This window comes from Thalassophryne amazonica, chromosome 1 (assembly GCF_902500255.1).
Source record: "Thalassophryne amazonica chromosome 1, fThaAma1.1, whole genome shotgun sequence".
Classification (NCBI taxonomy): Eukaryota; Metazoa; Chordata; class Actinopteri; order Batrachoidiformes; family Batrachoididae; genus Thalassophryne; species Thalassophryne amazonica.
Window position 1 is genome coordinate 23,001,230 of NC_047103.1, and position 18,816 is coordinate 23,020,045.

General features: G+C 40.9%; 1 protein-coding gene across 1 annotated transcript in view; it reads right to left on the bottom strand.

Moving 5' to 3' along the window:
- slc4a2b (solute carrier family 4 member 2b) overlaps window positions 1–18,816 on the bottom strand; it is a 133,788-nt gene that overhangs the window by 36,360 nt on the left and 78,612 nt on the right. The window contains exons 4-7 of the mRNA XM_034167135.1: window positions 6,961–7,129; window positions 6,255–6,472; window positions 5,510–5,628; window positions 4,638–4,852 (exon numbers count right to left, since the gene is read on the bottom strand). Of these exons, the coding sequence (XP_034023026.1) occupies window positions 4,638–4,852; window positions 5,510–5,628; window positions 6,255–6,472; window positions 6,961–7,129 (721 nt within the window). The remainder of the gene's footprint in view (window positions 1–4,637; window positions 4,853–5,509; window positions 5,629–6,254; window positions 6,473–6,960; window positions 7,130–18,816) is intronic.

The window sequence follows — 18,816 nt, forward strand, 5'->3', positions numbered from 1 at the left end:
ACAGAGCTTTAACTCATTTGAAAGCTTGACTCTTAGTCTTGTCCATCCAAATTGGAAGTCCCAAAAACCATTTTTATTTGTTGTTATCTATCGTCCACCTGGTCATTACTGTGAGTTTCTCTGTGAATTTTCAGACCTTTTGTCTGACTTAGTGCTTAGCTCAGATAAGATAATTATAGTGGGCGATTTTAACATCCACATAGATGCTGAGAATGACAGCCTCAACACTGCATTTAATCTATTATTAGACTCAATTGGCTTTGCTCAAAATGTAAATGAGTCCACCCACCACTTTAATCATACTTTAGATCTTGTTTTGACTTATGGTATGGAAATTGAAGACTTAACAGTATTCCCTGAAAACCCCCTTCTGTCTGATCACTTCTTAATAACATTTACATTTACTTTAATGGACTAACCAGCAGTGGGGAATAAGTTTCATTACAGTAGACGTCTTTCGGAAAGCGCTGTAACTAGGTTTAAGGATATGATTCCTTCTTTGTTATGTTCTCCAATGCCATATATCAACACAGTGCAGAGTAGCTACCTAAACTCTGTGAGTGAGATAGATTATCTCGTCAATAGTTTTACATCCTCATTGAGCATAACCTTGGATGCTGTAGCTCCTTTGAAAAAGAGAGCCTTAAATCAGAAGTGCCTGACTCCGTGGTATAACTCACAAACTCGCAGCTTAAAGCAGATAAGCCATAAGTTGGACAGGAAATGGCGTCTCACTAATTTAGAAGATCTTCACTTAGCCTGGAAAAAGAGTCTGCTGCTCTATAAAAAAAAGCCCTCCGTAAAGCTAGGACATCTTACTACTCATTACTAATTGAAGAAAATAAGAACAACCCCAGGTTTCTTTTCAGCACTGTAGCCAGGCTGACAAAGAGTCAGAGCTCTATTGAGCTGAGTATTCCATTAACTAGTAATGACTTCATGACTTTCTTTGTTAATAAAATTTTAACTATTAGAGAAAAAATTACTCATAACCATCCCAAAGACATATCGTTATCTTTGGCTGCTTTCAGTAATGCTGGTATTTGGTTAGACTCTTTCTCTCAGATTGTTCTGTCTGAGTTATTTTCATTACTCACTTCCTCCAAACCATCAACATGTCGATTAGACCCCATTCCTACCAGGCTGCTCAAGAAAGCCCTACCACTAATTAATGCTTCGATCTTAAATATGATCAATTTATCTTTATTAGTTGGCTATGTACCACAGGCTTTTAAGGTGGCAGTAATTAAACCATTACTTAAAAAGCCATCACTTGACCCAGCTATCTTAGCTAATTATAGGCCAATCTCCAACCTTCCTTTTCTCTCAAAAATTCTTGAAAGGGTAGTTGTAAAACAGCTAACTGATCATCTGCAGAGGAATGGTCTATTTGAAGAGTTTCAGTCAGGTTTCAGAATTCATCATAGTACAGAAACAGCATTAGTGAATGTTACAAATGATCTTCTTATGGCCTCAGACAGTGGACTCATCTCTGTGCTTGTCCTGTTAGACCTCAGTGCTGCTTTTGATACTGTTGACCATAAAATTTTATTACAGAGATTAGAGCATGCCATAGGTATTAAAGGCACTGCGCTGCGGTGGTTTGAATCATATTTATCTAATAGATTACAATTTGTTCATGTAAATGGGGAGTCTTCTTCACAGATTAAGGTTAATTATGGAGTTCCACAAGGTTCTGTGCTAGGACCAATTTTATTCACTTTATACATGCTTCCCTTAGGCAGTATTACTAGACAGCATTGCTTAAATTTTCATTGTTACGCAGATGATACCCAGCTTTATCTATCCATGAAGCCAGAGGACACACACCAAGTAGTTAAACTGCAGGAATGTCTTACAGACATAAAGACATGGATGACCTCTAATTTCCTGCTTTTAAATTCAGATAAAACTGAAGTTATTGTACTTGGCCCCACAAATCTTAGAAACATGGTGTCTAACCAGATCCTTACTCTGGATGGCATTACCCTGACCTCTAGTAATACTGTGAGAAATCTGGAGTCATTTTGATCAGGTATGTCCTTCAATGCGCATATTAAGCAAATATGTAGGACTGCTTTTTTACATTTGCGCAATATCTCTAAAATTAGAAAGGTCTTGTCTCAGAGTGATGCTGAAAAACTAATTCATGCATTTATTTCCTCTAGGCTGGACTATTGTAATTCATTATTATCAGGTTCTCCTAAAAGTTCCCTGAAAAGCCTTCAGTTAATTCAAAATGCTGCAGCTAGAGTACTGACAGGGACTAGAAGGAGAGAGCATATTTCACCCATATTGGGCTCTCTTCATTGGCTTCCTGTTAATTCTAGAATAGAATTTAAAATTCTTCTTCTTACTTCTAAGGTTTTGAATAATCAGGTCCCATCTTATCTTAGGGACCACTTAGTACCATATCACCCATAAGGTTTTGAATAATCAGGTCCCATCTTATCTTAGGGACCACTTAGTACCATATCACCCCAATAGAGCGCTTTGCTCTCAGACTGCAGGTTTACTTGTAGTTCCTAGGGTTTTTAAGAGAAGAATGGGAGGCAGCACCTTCAGCTTTCAGGCTCCTCTCCTGTGGAACCAGCTCCCAATTCGGATCAGGGAGACAGACACCCTCTCTACTTTTAAGATTAGGCTTAAAACTTTCCTTTTTGCTAAAGCTTATAGTTAGGGCTGGATCAGGTGACCCTGAACCATCCCTTAGTTATGCTGCTATAGACTTAGACTGCTGGAAGGTTCCCATGATGCACTGAGTGTTTCCTTCTCTTTTTGCTCTGTATGCACCTCTCTGCATTTAATCATTAGTGATTGATCTCTACTGTCTTCCACAGCATGTCTTTTTCCTGATTTTCTCCCCTCAGCCCCAACCAGTCCCAGCAGAAGACTGCCCCTCCCTGAGCCTGGTTCTGCTGGAGGTTTCTTCCTGTTAAAAGGGAGTTTTTCCTTCCCACTGTCGCCAAGTGCTTGCTCATAGGGGGTCGTTTTGACCGTTGGGGTTTTTCTGTGATTATTGTATGGCTTTTGCCTTGCAATATAAAGCACCTTGGGGCAACTGTTGTTGTGATTTGGTGCTATATAAATAAAATTGATTTGATTTGATTTGAAAGGTGTCTGACCCAGCGGGGGGTGAAACAGTCACTCTGGTCCGGGCGAACAAAAACAGAGCAACAGTCATTAATAATTCCTATTACTGAGTAACAGCCAGCCACATAGCTGGCTTCCCAGGATGATTTATGTTGGCGGGAGGCTGATAAAAGACGGTGGAGTAATTGGAAGTGAGCTTTTTGAGCTTCTAGAGCTTCTAGGTAACGAACAGAAGACCTGCCGTCGTCTTTCAGGCCTGATTCCAGAGGCTTCGTCTGATGGTGGAAACAGTTAATTTAATAAAGTGAAACTGTCTGGCACACGCTCTGATAAGCTGATGCTCTCTGCCAAGGGGGTGGGGGGTGTCATCTCCTAACGTAAATATCACTGCCTGTGATCTCAACCCATGCTGTGACTTGGAACATCACAGGGCAGCAGGGTGCAAGTGTTCGCTGCCTTCACTCTGATCCTTCTGGAGCATTCTGCCTCCGTAACATCAAATGAAACTGCAACACTGTAGAAGCTGAACTGTCTGGTGATGCTGGCAGAGAAGAGAACACTGGATAACCTGCTGGACATTATGGAAGATCCCAGTCACCCTCTGCACACTGTCATAAACGACCAGAGGAGCGTCTTCAGCTACAGACTGCTCCTTCCCAAGTGCAGAACCAACAGACTGAAAAACTCCTCACCTCGGAGGGAGGAAGTAGTAACAGCAAGACAGAGGACAGGAAGGAGAGGAGCAGTAGTAGCCAGCAAATCAGTAGTGAGCAGTATTTCTGGTATTTACGAGTATATTTATATTATCATTTTTTCCCTACTTTTAATACTTTGTGTGCTTCTTACCCTGTGTGGTGCTATACAATGCTGCTGGAACCTCAATTTCCCTGGATGGCAACCACCCAGGCAGACAACCGGTCTATTCCGACATCTCTAAAATAACTATATCTACCGCAGCCAGGTAAAACATGGGCATCCCTTTGGCCTTCTCCAGCTACCGGGGTCCTCAACAATCAGACACCTGCATGCTGGATCATGCACAAATAAATGGACCACATGGCCAAAATGTTGTAGCTGATGCTCCATCACAATGCAAGTGATGCTCCTCATGATAGTCTGTCTTAGTAACCACTCATCTGATATAAAGTTATTCCAGTGGTACCCAAGGATCCATGTACACAAGAACAATCCCATTATCCTAATTAATCTGGAAATGCATGTATGCATCAAACCAGCCAAAAAATGAAATTGTTAAGGAAGTACATATAGGATAAGAATTATACGTCAGTTATGCATTGCTCTTGGGATTTGGCAGAGATGATATCTCATTTTATGCACATAATATGAAGATAATTTCTTCAGAGGTCTCTTCTGAAAACTCATCAATAAGAAAACATCCACAAACACATTATTGAAACTGGGGTCTATTACAGCAACAAAGCTCCGTACATTTCTGTAGAACATCTTAGCTTACAGATGTCAGTTCCAGCCCATCTGACCAAAATCCTTCAGCGTATTAAATCAAACAATTTCCTCATACTCACTCTTGATGTCATCCAGGTCGGCAGAGGCCAGAGTCTGAGCCTCGTTCTCGTCGGTGGGAATGCGCTCGTACTTGGCCTGCTCGGCGCCCGTCATGTTGCCTGTGCGCCGGCGCTCATGTAGATCGTAGCCGCGGCTGGCGGAGGATACACGGACCAGCGGGATGTGTTCAGGGAGCGCTGAATGGGAAGTGGAGGGCTCGGATGCAGAAAACGTACTGAAAAGAAGAAAAGAATTGTCGCTCAGAAACTGGGCAACAGCTCTTTAAGCCGACTGAACGTTTTCAGCAAACAACTCTTACAAAGTGACAATGGACTCAACAGAAGAAAATGTTTCATCAAGTACTACATTCCATAATCTCTCCACTGAACCATAAACGCGTCTCATCTGCTGTAATTTCTGATCCAAATGTAATAAACTCACTCAGATTTAAAGGTCAATTCTCCACCGTATCTCTTAGACCTTGATTCTTTGAAAAGAAAAACAAAAAACTACAGAGCCAGAGGAACATCTAATAAAGACATTTCAGAAATAAGAATCTTCTGTGATCAAGTTGTTCTCTGATGCGCTGAAAACCAAAAGGCTTAGGCAGGAGGTTTTCTCAGCACAGACTCGACCTTAATAAAGTAGACACGCAAATGTCACAGGTGGAGCCTGTGGCGAAAGCTGATATACAAGTCTCTTATGAGGCGAACAGCTCGGTCCGTGAGATCAAACCCAGCAGGCACACTGGATGCCAGAGACATGGTAACATACAGCGCAAACCTCACCAGCCTGGGTGGGGGGGCTTCAGCAGTTTCCAACAAAAAATGAAACGCAGTTAATAGAGGATTAGAAACCCAGTGGGATGTTTTGAAACCTTCGCTCGACTCACTCTGTGGAAGTCCCATCCTCGCTGTCGATGCCAACACCGGAGTGCGGCACAATGTCCAGCTCACGAGAGACACTCTCCTCGCCAGGTTTGGTGGCAAGATCTTCGTCTGAAAGAAAGAACTGTGGAGGAAATGCAGAGAATTAGAGCAAAAGTCAAACCAAGGCTCCAACAGACACGCTAATCAAATTTGACAATAATTACAATGCAGAAACTAAATGACTAAAGCAACAGTGTGCAGGATTTGGCGTCATCTACTGGTGAGGTTGCAGATTGCATTATGCACTAGCAAGTCATTATTTTGATTCCCCTCGTATTTTTATTTGTTTAGTGACAAGGACTCATATTCCCTCGCCTTTTCTTGTGGTAAGCAATAATGAATTCACAAAAAAGCAACTTTGATCCGTTCATGCATATCCCACAGACATCCAGCTGGACCTGCTGAACACCGCCACCTGTTGGATGGTTTGTGGAAAATAGAAGCAGCATGAGTCAGAGAAACGTTCTGCACAGAAATTCAAAAAGCAGACCGTCCACTCTGAATTGAGAATGATTACATCCAGACCATGTGAACAATGTTTTTTGCATGTGGGCTGCCAATTTTATTTTTTAATGGATGCAAAAGTAATTGAATTAATGATTGAGCTCCTGAAGGAAGTAACAGTCATCACAGGTGTGTTGGTGGCTTCCCTCACTCGTCTCCTTCTTGCAAAGTCACTTGGTCTCAACATACTGCTGAATTGATTACCTCAGCAGCTTTGACATGCTCGTAATTAGGCGGAGCAGAGCTTGTGTCTGCCCCGTCTTCCTCCTCCTCCTCTTCATCTTCTCCTTCCTCTATGGGTCCAGTGGTGGAAACATAGCTGCTTTTGCGTTCCTTGTCCTTTTTCTTTTTCTTCTTCCGGCGTCCCTCTGAAGGCAGCTTGGACAGAGGCCGGTGGATGTGGTGAGATGATTGACGATGATCTGAGAGAGAAGAAACCGTAAGGATTTAACCACTGTGAAAGCACCCCCACCCCCCCAACCCCCAACAGTGTGCACGTTCCATGAGGTCAAGCCCCGTTGGGTTCTTGAACAAGTGCATAGTTCGCACTCACTCAAGGCACCCTGGGCAAATGTTGAAAGGCTTGACACTGACAAATGAGGGCTTTTACAAAGCACAGTTTAGTGATTTTGACCTTTGACTCCCAAATCAATAGGCTTCTTGGGGTCACAATGCCCAGCAGACATACTAAGTTTAGTGACAAACAAGCAATTAAAAAAAAGAAGTTATTGTACTCAAGATTTTTTGCAAAGCACTCTCAAATGACCTTGACCTCAAAATAAACAGGCTTCTATGTACGATGCACACACCACGTTTGGAGACAATGGGGCAACTGACTGAGTGACATCGAGCTCTCTAACTGCACCACAGTGAAAAATGACACACGTGCAACAACGACAGAGAGACTCACACTGAATGTCCTCTTCGTGGCAGCCATGGTGCTGCTCCTCACGCACGTCAGCAGCGGGACTGAGGATCTGCTGGAAACGCTGCACGCCCAAGGCTTTGTTCAAGTCTCCATCTTCATCCTCTTCCGGGCGTGGACGCCCGTGGAGTGTTGATGCAGCAGGAGCCGCTGGCTGCAAAATGAACAAAAGCAAAGCAGACCCGCGTCTAAAGCTAGAGTTTTGCTTTTATTTATCTACATTTGTAATGTGAGAAAAGGTCAAATAGTGCAACATCAGGGAAACAGTCTGCCCACCATGTGCAGACAAAATAATAAAATGATTACTTTTAAATTTTGTACAAAATTTAAAATTATGAAAACATTTATGACTACAGTATACACTTTAAAAGGTTATCAGAAAGAATAAAACAAAGCCTTTGGATTTAAATTAAGCGTTATTCTTCCATTATATGATCTATAGTTTAACATTAATTGATCAAAACGTTTTCAGAGGCCACAAACAATTTTTAGAATTCAAAATGAGGCACATTGTTACGTTTGGGAATGGCTGGTCTAGATAGAGTGACACCGGGGTGTGTGTCATCATTGCAAAGCACTGTGAGCATCTGCTTCAAATGGAAAAGTACTAGTAAAGAAACAAGTCACTTTTCCATTTACAACTTTAAAAGCCTGCAGTCGCCATTTCATTGAAACCAACACTAGAGGGCAGAGCAGTCACATAATTATTCCAGTCATCATCACACAGTTAAGCAGTCATTGCACACACACTTGAAAAATGAGCCTTAAATTGCAAACAACAGCCATCAGTTTTTCCACGCTGTGGTGTGACAGGCATCATGCGAACGATAATAGATCATTTTTCTTGCAGCAGGAGCTCCTGCGGTGTGCCCCTCTGTTGGTGGGATGAACTGCTAAAACACAGCCTGTAAGTGGATTTATTCTGTAAACCAGGACTGTCATGTCACCGCCTCACAACATAACAAATGTTGCCACAGCCACCACGTAGCTACTACACCTCCTGCAACGAACAAGCCGTGCCACTGGCCATTTGATGCTCTGTCAAACTGTTCTCAGGACAGCCAACACAACCGCATATGTATTACCTTCTCTGCAGTCTGATGGACTTAAATAGATTTATGAAGAGCTACAATTGTACCAAAATGGAGGTGGGTTCTGGAGTTGTCCACATCAAATTTACAAAAGGTCAATCAGAGCAGAGGCCACATCTCCCTGTCTGCTTGCTCGCCTGCTCCTTCCGGGTTCTTTTGCAGATTTCCACACACTGTGGTATGTCAATGAAGGTTGAACATAAAATGCCCTTTAAAGAATTCATTTCTGCGCAGGTCAAGGAATTTGATTTGCAAACCAATTTGTACCAAATGTGGCACACACATTAAAAGGTTACAGAAATGCCCTGGTAAGATCAGTGCAAAGTCAATAATCTGGGTAAAGGTCACTGGGGTCAAATTTCAGATCGACATAAAAAGCCCTTACTGCCTTATAACCACATGTACCAATACTTTGACCTTCAGGGAAAGAAAGAGAAACTTCTCCCCCTGTAACAGTAGATTAGACAGAAGCTTGGTTCTTGCTGAGGGCGAGTACTTTTTAATCACTGTCCATTAGTGAAGTTAGTCATGTCACTAGCGGCTTCTCGCGGTTGGTGAAACAAATTCCAAGTGCAGGCTTATTTCATATTATGTATATATATATATATATACATATATATATATATATATATATATATACATACATACATATACACACACACGAGGGCTGTCAAAGTATAGGTCCTTTTTATTTTTTTCAAAAACTATATGGATTTCATTCATATGTTTTTACGTCAGACATGCTTGAACCCTCGTGCGCATGCGTGAGTTTTTCCACGCCTGTCGGTGACGTCATTCGCCTGTGAGCACTCCTTGTGGGAGGAGTCGTCCAGCCCCTCGTCGGAATTCCTTTGTCTGAGAAGTTGCTGAGAGACTGGCGCTTTGTTTGATCAAAATTTTTTCTAAACCCGTGAGGCACATCGAAGTGGACACGGTTTGAAAAATTAAGCTTGTTTTCAGTGAAAATTGTAACGGCTGATGAGAGATTTTGAGGTGATACTGTCGCTTTAAGGACTTCCCACGGTGCGAGACGTCGCGCAGCACTCCCAGGCGCCGTCGTCAGCCTGTTTCAAGCTGAAAACCTCCACATTTCAGGCTCTATTGATCCAGGACGTCATGAGAGAACAGAGAAGTTTCAGAAGAAGTCGGTTTCAGCATTTTATCCGGATATTCCACTGTTAAAGGAGATTTTTTTAATGAAAGACGTGCGTCGGGACGCAGCCGGCGCGGTGCGGCGGCACAGGAAAAACACCTCCGTGTTGATAACCATTTGTAAAATCCAGGCGGCTTTTGATGGCTTTCAGTGGAGTGAGTATATGAGAAATTGTTTAACAGCTGGACATGTTCCAACTTGTCCTTAAGGCTTCCAACAGAGGTGTTTTTCCTGTGGCAGAGCATCGCAGCGGCTGCGAGCCGACGCTGCAATCCGTCCGCACGTCTTTCATTAAAAAAATCTCTAACAGTGGAATATCCGGATAAAATGCTGAAACCGACTTCTTCTGAAACTTCTCTGTTCTCTCACGACGTCCTGGATCAATAGAGCCTGAAATGTGGAGGTTTTCAGCTTGAAACAGGGTGACGGCGCCTGAGAGCGCTGCGTGACGTCTTGCACCGTGGGAAGTCCTTAAAGCGACAGTATCACCTCAAAATCTCTCATCAGCCGTTAAAATTTTCACCAAAAACCAGCTTAATTTTTCGAACCGTGTCCACTTCGATGTGTCTCACAGGTTTAGAAAAAATTTGATCAAACAAAGCGCCAGTCTCTCAGCAACTTCTCAGACAAAGGAATTCCGACGAGGGGCTGGACGACTCCTCCCACAAGGAGTGCTCACAGGCGAATGACGTCATCGACAGGCGTGGAAAAACGTACGCATGCACACGAGGGTTCAAGCATGTCTGACGTAAAAACATATGAATGAAATACATATAGTTTTTGAAAAAAATAAAAAGGACCTATACTTTATTGACAGACCTCGTATATATAAACACTCAATGAAAATGCTGAAAGTTCTGAGATAAAGCATTTGTGGGTGCTCTCGCAACATTTTTCCACCCCATTAAATTGACAGGAGAACTAACACAATACCACTCTGTTTTCTCACCTGCCAGTCCCAAATCAAGATTTTTTTTTTTAAAAAGGTCCAAGTAAAAACAAAATGTGAGGCATCAAAGAAATGAAGCCCACCGCCTACCCATATCACATTTTTATTTGTATTGCCAGAAACTGGTTTTAGTGAAAAATAGCAGAATGATGGGTGGATCCCAACCCTAAAGCTGAGATGTCTGAGATGGGTACTGTAAAAAACAAACACAAAAAAACAAAAAAAACAAAGTGCTGATGTAAACACGGGAGCAGTGACATAAAATTTAAAGCCAAATATGCAAATATGAATGAGACCAGATAATATACATGTCAGATGACATAACCACCAAGAACACCTGAACGATACAAAGACAAAGAAACGGCGCCGAACACATCCTACTGCACATATGACATTTTTAAATAATTTTATCTAAAAATATACATGTTGGATGCTAAATATGCCAAAACAGAATCATTTAATTCCACAAACTATTATTAAAGCATCATCTTCATTGAATGACGGGGGGGGTTTGAATTGTAATTTTGTAACGACAACAATAAAATAAGCTTTTTATGACTTATACCATCCTGTCTAACAGCATCATGTGAGCATTAATATTCTCTAATCGGAGGCAGCAAAATGCAGCCAGGAAATTCAAGGGTTCATAATATATTCACAGCACTGCTGATTTCAGATTTTTTTTTTTTTTTTTTTGTGCCTAAATGCATGTCAAAGCTGGCATCAGTAACACAAATTCCTACAACCCAAAACTTTTACTCAGACACGTATAATGTACTGAATGCAGATAAAAACAAAGCTTGGCAATTACCAGCAGCCCAACAGTGACGGACGAGTGAAGGACAGACAGGTCAGTCTGTCAAGTACAAATTCAATATTGACCTGGAGTTCAATAACCTATATCAAGACCTACCTGGTCTTGATAAGCTCCGGTGGCTTTGAGGGTTCATCTAGGCCCGAGTGCAGAATGTGCCTATGGTTTTGAGGTATTTGTGTGACTGCAGGACTCCTACAGGAGAGCGCCACCTACAGAGATCTACTTTCTTTAAACTCAAACAGGCTGTAAGAGCAAAAAATAACCAAAAATGTCAGTGTCCAAATACATGTGGATTTAACTGGAGTATTATCAGTTTAGAAATACACATATCAAGTCTGGGACTGTGTGCTCACTCTGCATCCATCATATCACAGAATAAACCCAGGTCCTGGATAGCAACCACTCAGGCAGACAATTGCTCTAGAATACCTCTTAAAAGTATCAATCCATTTGTTGAAGCCAGGTGATATGTGGGTATCCCTTTTGTTTTCTCTAGACACCTACGTGTCAGATTATGCCCAGAAAAATGCGGCACATTTCCAAAATGTCATAGCTGATGTTCCCTAACAATACAAGTAATGTTCATGAGTCTCCCCAAGTAACCACTTGCTTGACACAGTCATTCCAGCACTACCGAAGGATCCTCCGAGGAGATCTGGTACCCCACAGACAGACATACTCTAAGGTCACTGGTTAGTATCAAAGTCTGACGCACCAGGATCGTACAGAGTTGGACCTTTGTTGTCCTGAAAAGATGTCGGCACTGGTAAACACTTCTCCCCAATGACCTCATGACTCTGAGGTGTTTCCAGGCACCCCATGACCTCAAAAGCAGAGGACTGGGACAAATGAATGTCACCACAGAGATTAATACTGAGGTGGATGTGTTTTAGTAGTACAACCCCTGGCAAAAATTATGGAATCACCGGCCTCAGAGGATGTTCATTCAGTTGTTTAATTTTGTAGAAAAAAAAAAGCAGATCACAGACATGACACAAAACTAAAGTCATTTCAAATGGCAACTTTCTGGCTTTAAGAAACACTATAAGAAATCAAGAAAAAAAGATTGTGGCAGTCAGTAACGGTTACTTTTTTAGACCAAGCAGAGGAAAAAAAATATGGAATCACTCAATTCTGAGGAAAAAATTATGGAATCATCCTGTAAATTTTCATCCCCAAAACTAACACCTGCATCATATCAGATCTGCTCGTTAGTCTGCATCTAAAAAGGAGTGAACACACCTTGGAGAGCTGTTGCACCAAGTGGACTGACATGAATCATGGCTCCAACACGAGAGATGTCAATTGAAACAAAGGAGAGGATTATCAAACTCTTAAAAGAGAGTAAATCATCATGCAATGTTGCAAAAGATGTTGGTTGTTCACAGTCAGCTGTGTCTAAACTCTGGACCAAATACAAACAACATGGGAAGGTTGTTAAAGGCAAACATACTGGTAGACCAAGGAAGACATCAAAGCGTCAAGACAGAAAACTTAAAGCAATATGTCTCAAAAATCGAAAAATGTACAACAAAACAAATGAGGAACGAATGGGAGGAAACTGGAGTCAACGTCTGTGACCGAACTGTAAGAAACCGCCTAAAGGAAATGGGATTTACATACAGAAAAGCTAAACGAAAGGCATCATTAACACATAAACAGAAAAAACAAGGTTACAATGGGCTAAGGAAAAGCAATTGTGGACTGTGGATGACTGGATGAAAGTCATATTCAGTGATGAATCTCGAATCTGCATTGGGCAAGGTGATGATGCTGGAACTTTTTTTTGGTGCCATTCCAATGAGATTTATAAAGATTACTGCCTGAAGAGAACATGTAAATTTCCACAGTCATTGATGATATGGGGCTGCATGTCAGGTAAAGGCACTGGGGAGATGGCTGTCATTACATCATCAATAAATGCACAAGTTTACGTTGATATTTTGGACAATTGAAAGGATGTTTGGGGATGATGAAATAATTTTTCAAGATGATAATGCATCTTGCCATAGAGCAAAAACTGCAAAAACATTCCTTGCAAAAAGACACATAGGGTCAATGTCATGGCATAGGGTCAATGTCAATGAGCAGCTCTGATTTGATGCAGGTGTTAATTTGGGGGATGAAAATCTATAGGGTGATTCCATAATTTTTTCCTCAGAATTGAGTGATTCCATATTTTTTTCCTCTGCTTGGTCTAAAAAAGTAACCGTTACTGACTGCCACAATCTGTTTTTCTTGATTTCTTATAGTGTTTCTTAAAGCCAGAAAGTTGCCATTTGAAATGACTTTAGTTTTGTGTCATGTCTGTGATCTGCTTTTTTTCTACAAAATTAAACAACTGAATGAACATCCTCTGAGGCCGGTGATTCCATAATTTTTGCCAGGGGTTGTAGTAATAGTATGGGGTCAATATACACACCACTGAAGTCTCAAAATTTAATATCTATTCCAGGTTAAGTTATGTTAAAATAAATTTGGCTCTGTGCATAATCCTGGAAACCAAACCAACAAACTGTCACATAAACTCATTGGTAGTTATGTGCTCTCAGTTCATTTAATTAATAAATAATAATAATAATAATAAAACCTCACCATGCTCATCACAGCCATCTGGTAAAAGAGCTTTTTCTGAGTTCAACAAGAATTTTCTCAGACTCACCTCAGTCATGGCAACGTGATCTTAAAGCTAAAGCAATAAACGCTTTTCCAATGAGCGTCACAACCTGAAATCATTACAGCACTGGAGCTGTGAGACTTCCACTCTGAGCTGCAGGTAGGAGATCTCCCTCTCCACCTGCTTATCAAAGCCTCGTGGTTCTCTAATCACAGTCCTATCTTAGAACGTGCCACCTTCACTGACCTGCCCATTGTACCAGGGCAGAATAAACAAGACTCTCATTCTGGCTTTGAGGACAAATGTAGCTTGAAAGAACAAAGAGTGTTTGAACAACCAGGGAGAGAGGGAGAGAGAGAGAGACACACACACACACACACACACACAAAGAAACCTCAGACATTTAATCAACATTCACCCCAAGATTTTAACTTTGCTACATGAAGGCTAAATATTGACCAAGGTGTTTTCAGTTCACAAACCTTGAAGGGCAATGCAAATGTGCAACAACTACAAATCTTATGCTTTTCAAAACATTTATTTTGCAAGGCTAAAACATGGACAGAAGCCATGTTCAGCATCAGGTCTGATTGAAAGTGAAAAGTGATTTAGAAGATGCATGTAAAGCAATAAGAGAAATATACATCTAGAAGAAAAAAAAAGATCTGAAGGATTAAACCAATTCATGTGCACATCTGCAAAAATGAAACCTCAAGATAAAATGCAACAAGAACAGACATATTCTAAATAATGACCTGCCTAAATCCATAATGAACTGATCATGAAACTAGCTAAATGCACACATGTACTCCAATCACCTGTTTTTACACTGTCTCATCCCATTACGTTATACTTACTTAACAGTGAATATAGTTTTGCCTATTTGACTCTTACTTCTCACTTGTTTTTTATTCTTTTCTAATTGTTTATGCACCAATAACACCAGATCAAATTCCTTGTATGTGCAAACTTACTTGGCAACTAATTCGATTCTGATGCACAGCTAACCAAAAAGCTCAGTTCAACATGAAGTCAACTGAAAATACATCTAATAATTTTGCAAACATATTTTACTGAGAAAGCCAAAATCCACTTTTAAACATTCAGGTTTGAGGTTTATTAACATTTTGGATTAACAGGGCTCTGTATTTGCTTAAGAATAAAATTAATTAATCCTCAGGAATATAACTTTTCTAACAATCACCTACGCAGTGTCGCTGAACAAAAAGCACCGGTGAACTCATTCACGTGTCTGACCAAGTCAGAAAGAGTGTCTGCACGTACACCGTACGACAGTCCCCCAAGAACTGAGCGACAAAACACGAAGACGAGGGAGGGGAACCAATAAAACAACTCTAATGTAGTTACAACCTAAAGCATCTGCAACCTTCTTTTCTGCGCTCTTCATTAGTCACATCACAGTAGAGTGGGACAGATGATTATGAAGAAATCTAAGCTGTCGTTTGCACAGATTTACAAAGATTCCAAGCACAGACTGACTCAATTATTACACCGTGATGTTACGTAACAGGCCGACTGCCGTTCAGCTTATAGTGCGCTTAGCACCCGTTAGCTACTGTAGCTCAAAGATCTCCAAGGACATTCTGCCCCTAAATTGTCAATTCAAGATAATATACTTTATCACATGTATTTGTAATAAGTGCTATTAATTTATTTTCATGATTTCACCAAGATAAATTTATGTACTGCTTTTCTGCCAAGAGACTGGCTCCTACATTGTCTATGAGCAGTTTTTGCCCCATTCAGCGATGGTAACATTTGCAGTAGTCATAATTTCAGGGGCCCAAACATCTTTGTGTGTGACAGAGTTCACATCACATGCTGCATTCATTTAGCTGTGAGCAAATCTGTCACCTAAAGCTTTCCGAAGCAAGGCAGGCTGCCAGTACATTTAATTTTAAATATATAATAACAGATTAGGTGCACCGTACGGGTGTTACTGTAACCTATAAATTAATATGTACACAACTGTTGACAGCTTGTGATGAAACTGTTTACAGTACAATCTGCAAGTTGGACTTAATTAAATTCAGAGTTTGTAGATATACAAAAATCTGCTAATGATTTTGTTCTGGCCCTATGGATTCACCGAGCCTAATCAAACTGCTAACGCAATTATACAGCTTTAACCAGAAACACAAAAATCAGACTTAGAAACACACACATGGTTGTCAGATGTGCCAGATAAATTGATTGGATTAAATATGCAAAAGACTTCAACATTTTTAGGGCAATGGGGAGAGAACAAGAATAATTTTTAATATGTCACAACATGTATTTGACATGTTTCAGCAGAAGGATAATTCAATGATGGGCACACGATAGGAACTGAACATGTTCCGACTTTCAGACTGTTGGCCATTTGCAGAAGGACCCTCCCATTTAGCTTCATATACGTCTGTCAAAATGGGAATAAAATGACAAAGAATTTATTATTGTGAAGCAAAACACTGGTTAAACAAGCAGTGTGGAGCTTGGGTATGTGAAGGAGATAGACACCCTACAGTGCGTGGAGGAGTTTGTGTTACAAGGCTCAAATCCTACATTGTCAGCATTTGGAGGAGCAACAGCCGAGAGGATGTTGGTGTGATCACATCATACCCACGTCCTGTGTTTGATTAGTCTCTGCATTTCAAGCCATGTTTAGGTCAGTTTGTGGGCTTAATTGGGGAGGCTCCTGGAATTAGGGGTGTCGGGGAAAAAAAAAAAAAAAATCGATTCACGTCCGAATCGTTCGATTCTTATTTATTATGATTCTGAATCGATCCAAAATGTCCAAGAATCGATTTTTAAAAAGCTTTTTTTTTTTTAAACATTTTCTTGCTTACTTGCTGCGTGTACTGTTTGTCAGGCAACGGCTTCCGTACTACAGCGTCCCCGCCCGGGGGGGGGGGGGGGGGGGTGTGTGCTTCAAACACTCGTGAGCTGCAGAGTTCAGTGGCTGTAGCTTAGCATGGCGGACGTAGAGCTAATTCAGCCAGCACCATCTTTGCTGAGGGCAAATGTTTGGGCACATTTTGGATTTTATTATTTGCTGCGTAAGAAGGAGCTTGACATGACTTATGCAGTGTGCAAAATCTGCAAAATGAAAGTCAAGTACTTCGGAAACACTTTAAATCCGCAAGCCCACATGCTACGCCATCACCCGGAGCTAAAAGAGGGGAGCAGCGGTATCTGCCAACTACTGACCAGCGCTTCGCTAAACTGCCAGCCAACTCCGAATGAGCAAAGCAGATAAGTAAATTTACATCTAGAATCACTTGACTGACCTTGCAAAGCTGCATTTTCTATAACATAAACATTTTTAAAGTAATATAACTATTTCTCAGAGCTCTTTGAATCAAAAATCGATTCTGAATGGAATCATCACCCCAAGAATTGGAATCGAATTGAATCGTGGGTTGTTGTACGATTCACATCCCTACCTGGAATCTGGTGCCTGCAGAAGATTGCGTTATAGCGCCCCCTCAGGTGGGGAGGATAATTCAAGTGTAAAATGTTACAGAACGCATCATAGATGGAACAGAGAAAAAGAAAGACTATATAAATAAAATAACTTTTTAAAATTAAATAAAAATGGCAGAATACAGCATTACTGGACATTTAAAAAGTCAGTAGCTACCAACTCATAATATAGCATGTGCTGTTTCTATGGTAACTTGCACAGGGCCATTATTGTATAATTATATAGTTTGTCTGTTGGATTCTCCATTCCTCCCAGGTCCTTTAGTCAATTTTTATCGACCTTGCAGGTCAAAGTTCAAAGCTGAGATTTTTCACATAAAGTTCACTTAACTTGGTACATAAATGGGTTCAGGAACTTCCCAGACAAACATATTTACCAACATAATGCATGCAAACACATACACAGGTTAATTATTTGGGTGAAAGTTATGCCCACAGGTACTCTTACCCATTTTAATAACAATGCAGGTATGCTTCTTTCAATCCAACAGAATAACTGTTGCTTCAAATACATACGTGTACTTAACTACTGTATGACCCACATTTATCTACTCAGTTTAATCACTGTCATAAAGGTGTAACTGAATTTTGTCCTCTGCAAGGCCTGATTTTCACAGTTTTCCAGTTACACCCCCATTCTACGTCATATGCTGTGAATTTGAAGCACCAGCCAATTTGATGCTGGAAATTATTTGTGGTTGCTTCCTGTGGTTGGAGATCCCCTTTGACGATATTGGTCTTGTGGCTTTTATTAGCTTTGTAAATTCATGTTACACTAACAGGATTTCCAGCACCCGAACAGAAATGGATTACATTTTCACACCTCATATTTATCTGTGGTGAACCGTTCCAGACAAACTCAGCACATACGTCAGTCGAGAGATTAGGTGAATAAAGCAGTAAAATGTGACAGACAGGAAGGTTTGTGTGAACAGTGCTATTGATCCTTTCAAACTAAGTGCTCACTTCTGAACAGGACACGTCATTTTATTGTCATCACTCGATGACGACATTATGTGGGTGGAGACTAAGCCGTGGTGAACTCAAGGGTCGTTTGCACTGTTCAAATTTCCTGCAGGTCAGTTCTACAGCCTCACATCAGGTATAAAACCACATTTAAAAAACACACACACTTCACCACAAGGAATAAAATCAATCAATATTAATTTCAAAAGCTGTGCGCTGAAATGCTTCAACTAACTGAACAGTAACTGTATAAGTCAGCTATCAAACAGAGATTCTAAACTGTGGTTGGGTTTAGTTTTTCAGTTGTAAGAATTTGGTGCTCCTCTCACATCTTTTAAAATTGGATATTTTTGGAAGTGAACAAAAATAAATAAATAAACTTTCAAAGATGTCACTGGCTGCCTGTCTCTGCAAGATCAGGTCCTGCTACTGGCCTATAGAGTTGTTCACGGACTGGCACCACCCTACTTGGCGGATCTACTTAAGCCCTACGTACCGGCCCGGGCTCTGCACTCACAGGACGCAGGATTGCTCTGTGTCCCTTGGGTGAATAAAAAGTCTGTGGGACATCGAGCTTTGTCCTATTGTAGCCCAATCCTGTGGAATGATCTCCCTGTTTTACTGAGGCAGTCAGACTCTGCAGAGACTTAAGTCGCGTCTGAAACACATTTGTTTGCTATTACATATGATTAATATATTGTTTACTATGATTTTATTCTTTTTACGTTTAACTTTTTTTTCATGTTTTTAACCTCTTCATCA